At 48.3% G+C, this 10,077-nt stretch overlaps 1 protein-coding gene across 1 annotated transcript; it reads left to right on the top strand.

Moving 5' to 3' along the window:
• Window positions 1–1,651: 1,651 nt before the first annotated feature.
• OLIG2 (oligodendrocyte transcription factor 2) lies at window positions 1,652–5,484 on the top strand. Its single transcript, XM_014068060.2, has 2 exons — window positions 1,652–1,790; window positions 3,172–5,484. The coding sequence occupies exon 2, from the start codon at window positions 3,194–3,196 to the stop codon at window positions 4,118–4,120; it is 927 nt and encodes a 308-aa protein (XP_013923535.1). The 5' UTR covers window positions 1,652–1,790; window positions 3,172–3,193; the 3' UTR covers window positions 4,121–5,484.
• The last annotated feature ends 4,593 nt before the right edge of the window (window positions 5,485–10,077 follow it).

A 10,077-nucleotide genomic window follows, 5' to 3' on the forward strand; every position in this document is an offset into this window, starting at 1 on the left:
TTGTCCGCCGCCATAGTTTTAAGCCCCTTTTCTCCAACTACTTTGGCTCAAAGTTCTTGGCGAGAGCTGGTAAGGAGGGGGGAGAATCTCCTCCCTTCCACCGCTTGCCAACGAGAGTCCAGGATATGCCTGTTACCTCCACATTCTAGTCTAATTGTCCCATCATGGATCATCATAAGAACCGTTAAAAAAAAATAAACATTCTTCGCGCCTCACTTCAAACTGTTGGGGGGGGGGGGCAGATATTTAAGCAAATTGCTGGGAGTTCCCGAGCCAGCTGGAAAAAAGCCGGTAGAGTGCTGTAACAAAAAAGAAAGACAGGCTTTGGGCGAGCCGAGCACCACAATTTGTTCAAAAGAGAGCGAACACTGCCCAGTAACTTGTCTCTGCTCTTCGGTCCCAAGGCCGCCCACCAGGGAAGGAATTTATTTCGCCTCGGCAGCAAGTTGCAGAAAGCCAATTTTCCAGGCTCAACGCATCGGAAGAAACAGACCACCGTGCCTGGATTCCCATTAAGCGCGCCGAAATCTCTCTGCCAGCGGCGAAATCTGAAGGGCTGGCCAAAGCGCTTCGCGGCTTAGCGCATTTTGTCCAAATCAGAAGTTCCAGCTTTAAGGCGATGTTCTCAAGTTTGGGCGGTCTGAAATTGATTTAAATCGTTTCAAACAGCTCGCGAGGACCTTCTTCCTAATGACTAATGGCCTAATTCCCAATTGCCTTTAATGGAAACCTTAACAGACTCTAAAAAAAATCCGCGATACGATACGATTCGTTTTTAAGATTAAGTCTTTGAGAAAGACTGACTGCGAGGGACAACTTTTCATAGTTCGGGATCCTTTTAAAGGCATTAAAACTGGAAGGATTTTTCGATTCCTGATGGTAGAAACGTTGCAGTTTTCCACGCTTCTTCTCTCTCTATACTTAAATAGCTGGTCTCCTTAGACTAGATTTCTTTAACTCTTTCCTTTTTCTTTCCTTTTTTCCCCTTTCCTTTTCCTAGTTTGGCCAGAGCAGCAAAGGAAAGTTGCACCGCCTGTTTTCTTAGGCAACTCCTATTCATTGCCGACAGAATGGGGGGTGGGGGCGCCGGGTGGGCAGGGTGTCCTTTGAGCATAGAAGAAGTTACATCTCTCTGTGTCTGCAAGAGATATGGATGGGTCTCCAGGGCAAAGGGGGCTCACCCGGGCCGGAGATAAGTGGCTCACTAAGTGCGGGATAGTGTCGCATTGTGGCCCGTGAGTGTTTACATTGGGCGGGCGGGGAGAGGGGCGGGCTTGAAGTCCCAAAGTGGCTGAGAAACCTATTCAAATTCTCCAGCCCAAGTGGAGAGCCAGGCTCCGTCCTGCTCCCCAAATGTTATTGTTTTGTCAGGTCCGAGGCGGTGTTTGGACTCCTCTTTCCCCCACCAGCTGTTGCGGGTGCTGTCATTGCAGCATTTTATTCGAGAAGCCACAAAACTCTCCTTCTGTCTCCGGGCCCCGATCTTGTTCCCTATTGGCTGGGAGGCGATGAAGGCGTGTGTCCGAACCCGTTTCATTGAGCGGAATTCGGCGGCGTGACGTCAGTCTGCCGCCCCTACACCCCCAGCCCCCAGCCGCGCAGCAGTTCGCTCATTGGTGCAGCCGCCCGTCCAGGACAATATTCATTGTCCTTTAAGCGGCTCGGCTGAGAAACGTGGCTATAAAAACGCGCGCCGGAGGCGGAAAGGTGCTTCTTATTAACAGTATTTGGGGGCAGCCCGCAGCTCAGCTGGAGCGGATCCGGCTGGCCAGGGAGACCCGCTCCGAACTGTAAGTCTTCCGTCCCATTCATTTGCCGGCTGGTTCACTTTCGTGCTGCACACTCAAAACTCATCCCCAGGCAGGCTGCGCAGATTAGCCGATCGCCGTATCAGGCGGGAGCCGTGGGTGATTAGATTTTTCTCTCTCGCCAGGCTTCCTTTTGGCGCTCGGAAGACCTCTCCCTCTGGAGAACCTGTTCCCCAAGAAATATTATGGACCCTGTAGTTCCGGCACCACTTAATTTTATTTAGGGGATTGAGAAAAACAAGTGTCAAAGTAGAACTAATACAACGAGGAAATATTTATCTTGTTCTAGTGGACTCTTTGGAGAAGAAATTTTCCTTGGTATGGAGAAGGTTTTCTTTGCAGCCGCCTGGCATAGAGTTATTTCGGACTAGAGACGAGTAGAGAGGGCGCCAGCGTAGTTGGCTGAGGAACGCTTCCCAGTGATAAAACTTCTCTAGAAAGCCCTGCGGTTTATTTGGGTAGGGTTTTTTTTAAAAAAAAATACTTTGATGCAATCTGTTAAAGTAGGTGATCTTAAATCAATGGAAAGAATAGAAAGCAAATTTAAATGGGACATAAATGCAGTTCAAGTAGAAAAGTCCACAACACTTTTGGCCAATCATGTAAAAAAAAAAAACTTGTCAAAAGTTTGTTTTCAGGTTGCCCGTTTAACATCTAATTTCGGGTAAGGGTGGAGCTCTGGTGTTTGGCGGGAGAAAGGCAAAGCAAGGCCGTTTTTTTTTTTTTAAAGTTTCTGCTGGCGCGAAGGGAGAAAGCAAGGAGGTATGCTGAGATTTCAAATAGATAGGAATCGTGTGGTCCTCAAAGCAATTGAACCGTTTCTTGGAACCATACATTAAACTACAGCAGAGTCACCACAGCGGCCCCGTTTCTCGATTTTAATTTTTTTTTTAATGCTGGAAATGGGGCGGTGGGGGGGGAGCAGGTTATTTTCGTGGATATTTATCTTTAATGATTTAGGCAAACAGATCTGAGACCAGAGAAGAGGAATGGGTCATTTTTCAGGCTTACAAATAAATAATGGTGTATTTTTAATTTTAAAAAATGGTTTAGCCAACATATTGGCCACAAGCCAACTAAATTAAATAGGAACTCTTAACCCACCCACCCCTTGAGGTCCCGGGGCTTTAACTTTCCGTTATTCAGACGTGCCCCACATTTTCAGTATCGGCACCTGGCTTTATCCGCGTTTGCCGGCAAGCGCGCGCGAATCTGGGCTGACCTCTTCGAGCCCCGGTTCGGGGCTTCACCGACGCCCGACCCTCGGCTGAAAGCCCCGACCGCCATCCTTGGAAATCTTTGCCGGCAATCGACTGGGCTGCTCCGTTGCCTGACGCCGCTTGTCTCTCTCTTTCCTCCACAGGCGGCCGGGGCGGCGGGCCAGCATGGACTCGGACGCGAGCCTGGTGTCGAGCCGCCCTTCGTCTCCGGAGCCCGATGAGCTCTTCGTGTCGGCCAGGAGCAAGAGCGGCGGGGGCTTCTCGGCGGGCGGCGCCGTATCCAGTTCGACTCCCAGCGATTCCCCCGCCGAGCTCAGCGCAGAGCTGCGCAGCGCCATGAGTGCCGCCGGGGTGGTGGTGGTGGACAAGCTGGCCTTCAAGTCGCCCTCGTCTTCCTCGTCCTCCTCTTCCTCTTCCTCGTCCTCGGCGTCCAAGAAGGACAAAAAGCAAATGACGGAGCCGGAGCTGCAGCAGCTGCGCCTGAAGATCAACAGCCGGGAGCGCAAGCGGATGCACGACCTCAACATCGCCATGGACGGGCTGCGGGAGGTCATGCCCTACGCGCACGGCCCTTCGGTGCGCAAGCTCTCCAAGATCGCCACCCTCTTGCTGGCCCGCAACTACATCCTGATGCTCACCAACTCACTGGAGGAGATGAAGCGCCTGCTCAGCGAGATCTACGGCGGCCACCACGCCACAGGCTTTCACCCTGCCGCCGCCGCTTGCTCGGGGAGCCTGGTGGGCCACGCCGCGCCTCTGCCCGCTCACCCGGCTTCCCACGCCGTGCACCACCCCATCTTGCCCCCCGCCGCCGTCTCCAGCGCTTCCCTGCCCGGCTCCGCGGGGCTGTCGGCCGTCAGCTCCATCCGACCCTCGCATGGCTTGCTCAAGTCTCCGCCAAGCGCTGCGGCCGCCGCCGCAGCTGCCGCAGCTGCCGCCGCCGCCGCCGCGGCTCCTCTAAGCAGCGGCTTCCAGCACTGGGGCGGGATGCCGTGTCCCTGCAGCATGTGCCAGGTGCCGGCCCCGTCGCACCACCACGTCTCCGGGCTGAACGCGCCCAATCTGCCCAGATTGACCGGCGACGCCAAATAAAAGGCGGCGCGGCGGGAAGGAGGGAGGGGAGGGCAGGCAACCGGGAGCGGGGATGACGCCTTGGGGGGGAGGAAATCGCCCGCCAGGACTTGCGCACGTCCACCAGCCCAAGGTAGGTTTCCTCCAGGACTTTCCAAGAGAGCGAATCCAAAGCCCCGGATGCTACAGGCCGTCCTTCGCGGAACTGCGCTGCCGCCTTCGCTCCCCTGCCAGCCCCAGTTTGGGTGGAAACGCTGCAGGCACCGCTGTTGGAAGTGAGAAGTCGGGTTTCTTTTCTTTCTCTTTGTAAAGGCTGGAAGGACGCAGGCCTGGGTTAGGCAGCCGCCTTCAAAGATAGGCACCCAAACGCCCATCGTTTCTTGCCACCTTGAAATTTATTTTTGTTTTCTTTTAAAAAGTAGATGGGGAGGATTTGCAGGCCGACTTAATTGTTTGATCTACAATTTCGCTAAAACTGGGAAACCTTTTGGGGCCGGAGATCGCGCGGAGGGAAATCGCCTAGCTTTCTCTCTGGGTGTCCCTGAGTGAGTGGAACTTGTAACAATATAAACGTAGCACTGGTTCGAGAGTCTTATGTGGAAATATACTCCACTGATTTCAGAGTATAATTGGCTTTTAGCCTAAACACAATGTAGATTTGTAAGGCTTTCAGGAACAAAATGATCCTGTTACTCTACTCAGAAGAAAGCGTCTTGGGCGCGATCCAATCAAAGTTAAGCAGTTTTAAGCCCCAAGATCTTCCATCTTGACTTTGGAAAGTTTATTCCAAAGGGAGTCAGACGCTGGGTAGATGGTCGCAGGCGTTGCCTAGAAGCTCTGGCTGGATGGAGCCCAAGGCCTTTAGTGTTGTATTTGGAGCAGCAAACACGAGGAAACCAAGATAAAGCGGAGTCCCCGCATCTGGGGTTGCCTCCGAGGGTTAAGGGTGGCATTCCTCGATCCATTCTCCGGGCAGGAGCAAAGGGGGGGGGGGTCCTTTAGAGTTTCCTGAGTGTGTGGGCCTATGGATCTTTTTCCCCCTTCCCCTTTTAGAAGCCACAACACTTCCTTTTCTTGCTCGAGCATAAAGGTTAAAAGAAAAAAGGGGAGGGGGAGGGAGACATTAAGATTGGCTTGTGCTGTTATATTTAAACCCCCCTCCCGCCCTTCAGGGCTTGTTTCTGAATAAGGTCTCCCTCTCCCCTTCTTAGCTCTGTCACCTTCGAGAGATTTTTTAATCACCTGTTTATTTTTATATATATCTATAAAATAAAGAAATGGAAAAGTTCCTAAATAATATTTATTATTTGGTTGCAAAAAAAAGTGACCCGCTGTTCACATTTTTAAAATAATGAGAATAATTAAAAGAAAGAGAGATAGAAGAAGGACGTCTGTTGTGTTGTCCCTTCATTTCCGTTGAAGTGCTCTTGTCTTCAGAAATATGGGCTCAGGCTCTCGCAGCATAGCGCAGCCCACTAACTCCTTCGGCTCAGCAGTTGGGTGGTACTTGACTGATGCTCCTTCAACAATTGAGAGTCTTAATGTACCCTTTGCCTCCAAAAGATCACTACGGTAGAAAAACTCGCTGCCAAATAAAGACGGATCAACGCCAGCTGCAAGAACTAACAGGCCACATAGACCTAAAATCAAAAGGACACAAGCCGAGTCCAAAGTTGAGGGCATACTATTACTCTTCCCATGTGGCCTCAGAAGGCCGGTTGAGATTGCTCACTGGTGTGTTATGGCCACTGATTCGAAGGCTTGAATGGGCAACACTTTTATTTCGCCACGATCCTAGGCGCCTCATGGGCTGCCTCTTCCCGCCTCTGGCAACCCCCACCCACCCCATAATGATACTCGGGTTGCCTGTGTTACAGATGAGTTAATATTCAATCAGTCGAATTGCCACCCGAATTGTTCTAGGGGAGAGATTGCGAAATGACACCCCCCCCCAGGGGGGAGAATGGAGGTTCTAATTTCATGTCACCTGTTTTCTAACCAAACGGGCTCTTTCATTGAGTGAGGGCATTCATTTGCTCTGGAAATATGATCAAAATGTAATGTGAACACATTTTCTACCTACACCTCTTCCGGAAAGGAGTTTCCAGCTGGAATCCAGAATTCGGCAGGACTTTTGCCCAACCCAACAACGGGATGCAGCGGATGGAAAGTTGCCACACTTTCCAAAGGTTGGGCGAGGTTAACCAGTGAGGGGGCGGGGCAGGGTTTTTCTGCCCTCACCATAATCTTGCTCAGCCTGGTTCTCGGCCAGGCTGAAAAGCACCTTTTGACGTCCTCAGAATGCTCCTACTAGGCGGGAGGCAAGGGATTTTAGAATAGAATAGAATAGAACAAAACAGAACATAAAAAGACAAAATACATTCAAGATACATTTTATTTTATATTTTTTAATTAAGAGTTTTGAAAAATGTTAAAAGCTAACAGAACGAAAAAGAGAACAGAAATAGAAAGAATGAAAAAGAAAGTAGCTTCTAATCTTTTAGTTTTGCGGTAAATATAAGTACAACTACAAAATTACCTTTTCCTCAATGGTTACAATTTGCTTTTTATAATAGTTAAAGCCACAAATAATTTGATCATTTTCTTCTGTTCCATGAAAAAGTCTATAAGGGATTTCCAGTTCAGCAATAAACATATATGTTGTCTTTTTTTTTCTAATCTTGGTGGCCTGTTTGGCTATCTCTGCAACTTCCACCATCTTTTCCAACTATTCCATTACCAGAAGATAGCGCTAAGTATTCCCACGTTTGAGTATATAATAATCTCATTACAGTTATCATACATAAAAACAAAGTTTTATGACTTTTATTCCAACTCTCTGTCCATCAATTCCAAAAGAAAAGTCTCTGGTTTCAATTGTATATTAGCTTTTAAGATCTTCTGTATTAATGACTATATCTGCATCCAAAACTTTCTGGTTTTTTTATATGCCCACCAAACATGATAAAATGCACCTATTGCCCACATTTCCAACATAATTTAGAAGTGCCTGTTTACATGCTAGACAAATGCTGTAGTGACATATATCATAAGAACATCATTTGACAAAAAGGGAAAAGTTTTTAAATTCATCTCTTGGAATGATTTTGCCTTGTTTTTCTTCTGCAGTTTTCTTGGCAAAATCTCAGTATGATTTCCCACTGCTGCTTCCTAGGGCTGAGAGAGAGGTGCTGGCCCAAGGTCATCTTTTGTGCCTAAGGCAGAGCTAGAACCCACACAGTCTCTAGACCAAATTGGCTGCCTCTTGGAACTGCCCCCTCTCAAAGTAAGCCTTCATAGGTTTATAGCTAGAATCATATCTGGACAAGTTTTAGGTAAACCTATTCCAATCCACCCAAGACCACCCAAAGTTTGGAGGCTCCCTGCTCACCCACAAAATTCACTAGAGGCCTGTCACGGTTTTCCTCTTTCAACCTCTGAGGATTGTTGTGAGATAAAAGGAAAAAAGATCCCGTCTGTCTTGCATTCCTGGGAGATAAAAAAAAATCTAGGGGAGGGGGGGATGGAGCCGAAAGAGGCTAAGACGCACAAGAAGGAATGAACCTGGGGAGAAAGTGGTGGAGAGAATGTGCAATCCAGCCCATGAGAGACAGATCTGGTTCAACTATTAATATAAATTAGAATACATTAATATAAATCAGAGTACAAACTACTCTAACTTTCAAAGAGGTTTGTATTTGACTGACCACCTGTTCATCATTATTCACTGCTTCCACCATTGAGCTAGTTCTTTAACATTTTTGTTTTTGTTTTGAGAGAGAAAATAAGGAAATCACCTCCCTGGTATGAAAAGAATGCAAGCTCTCCAAGCTCTCCCTAACTTCCAAGTGACCCTTGCATGAAAGAGGCAGAGAAGAGGAAAGAAAAGATATTTTTATCAAAGTGTCTCTTATTATCAAAAATAAAATGATTATCTGATTTCTGGGATCTCTGAGCATGAAAGTCAAAGTCAGGTAGGCAGGCAGGCAGGCTCGAACATCTGTTATTTCAGAAATCAGATCCCGCAGATCAAGTAGCCGGGTGCTCAATTGTCGGAGCTTTAATCCCGAGAGGTGAACTAATGGGGCCCGCTGCCTCCAACCTGCTAAACGGAAAGACTCATTAGATCTACGGCCGTAGACCTCTGCCAAGTTCTCACCATCTTGCATCGGAGAGGGAAGCTGCGCTCTCTTCGTTCAACGCGTCCCGGAGACCAACTCCAAATTCCCTGCTTATAGGCAATTCAAGATAGAAATCCCTTCCTTTAGAACTGTGTTTCTCAACCTTGGCAGCTTTAAATCCTGTGGACTTCAACTCCCAGAATTCCCCAGCCAGGTGGCTGGGGTATTCTGGGAGTTGAAGTCCACAGGACTTAAAGTCACCATGGTTGAGAAACACTGCTTTAGGAGAAATATTTTTGTACCGGAAGTAGTAGATGGACCACGGTTCCCGGATGGTGTAGATTATGACCTTCAGTGCATTCCTATCTCAAACTAATAGGAATCGTTTTGCACGCAGTTTATCCCGTTTTCCAAAGGAATTTTCTATTCTCGGGATTATTCCATCTTGCAGGGTATTAAAGCCAACCTACACTCATACACGCACCCCCTTTTTTCAGTAAAGTAGGGATCCTCACGTTTGCAGGACGACCACCCTGCGACTAAAGCCATATCCTCAACCTCATACATTCCTCTGGGGCGTCGGGGGGGGGCTCATTCCAGCAAAAAGCGCCCCTCTGGAGTTTGTTCTCGGCCTTTCTTTCCATACTGGGGTGCGTGGGGAGCACCTGTCGCTTGGAACAGGAGCATCGCCACATAAGTGTATATGCACTTGGAGTAGGATTTTCTTTTAGTGTAGGCAAGCCAACATAGATGCCTATGTGTTAAAGGAATGTGGGGAGGTTCACTAGAAAAGGCAGGCCGCCGAAACCCGCCAAAAGACTAGGCAGAAGTTGGGAGAGTCCTGGTCTTCCAGAGAATGGGAGATGAAAGAAGGAGAAGCTGCCTGCTCAAGTCTCGAATAGTCCACACAGGACACAGGTAGATTCCCTCCCGGGTGAGATTTCAGCCCGGCTCTTTTTTTTTTTTAAACTACCTTTTGTTCCAAAAGGCATCAGTTTGCGACATCCTGTTTTTTTTCTCGGAAAAATAAGGAACACAGACTCTTCTGATCAAAGCTTGTAAAAAATACGATTTCCCCTTAATCCAAAATAACCACGAAATAATACAATTGCCTTGTAAGCCGAGCCTCTGGCTTGTGACCTCTTTCGTATGTGGAGCTAACCTGACCCTTGATTTACCAACCGCTTCTTAGGAAGCGCGATTTGACACCGATTTAGAATGAACCAGACCTTTTTGCGCTTCCACTGAATGTGGTGAGGATCAGGGCAATCACTGGTTACAAGTTTTGGTATGGAATGAGTCCTGAACCTCTCGGAGGAAAAGCAGCCTCAGGTTCAGGGGTGTCCGAAGGGGGAGGTCAAAGTCAAGGTCCTTGTATTGACACTTCTGCTTTTTATGAGCATCGCCATCTTGACTGTTTTGACTCCTTCCTTGCTGAGCTAGAGCAAGGGTGGAGAGCCATTTATGGCCCTTTCATGACTTGTGGACTTCAACTCCCATAATTCCTGAGACAGCATGGGAGCTGAAGTCCCCAAGTCATCAAAGGGCCACTGTTCCCTACCTCTGATCTACAGCCTTGAGGGTTTGGGTTGTTTTTTAAACCTCTGTTAGCGCGGCGACTATTAGCGAGAGGAAAGGTTTCTGCCTTGGCCGTACAACTAACGCAAGTGATCGTCCAGGGTCGGCATATCTTGCAAGGCCATTGGCCCCCGGGCTTCTTCACTTCTGCAAACTTCGCCTCTCCATCTTGGGGGAAATGATGGGAAGAGAGGCAGAGGCCATTTTGGCCTCAGTTTAGAAAGATAGTTACTGAGTTAAAAAAATATACTGGATGGATCTCACAATGCAATGAACTTT

Source organism: Thamnophis sirtalis, unplaced genomic scaffold (assembly GCF_051295495.1).
Source record: "Thamnophis sirtalis isolate CommonGarterSnake01/CBP01778 unplaced genomic scaffold, rThaSir2_p1.2 scaffold_8, whole genome shotgun sequence".
NCBI classification, from domain to species: Eukaryota; Metazoa; Chordata; class Lepidosauria; order Squamata; family Natricidae; genus Thamnophis; species Thamnophis sirtalis.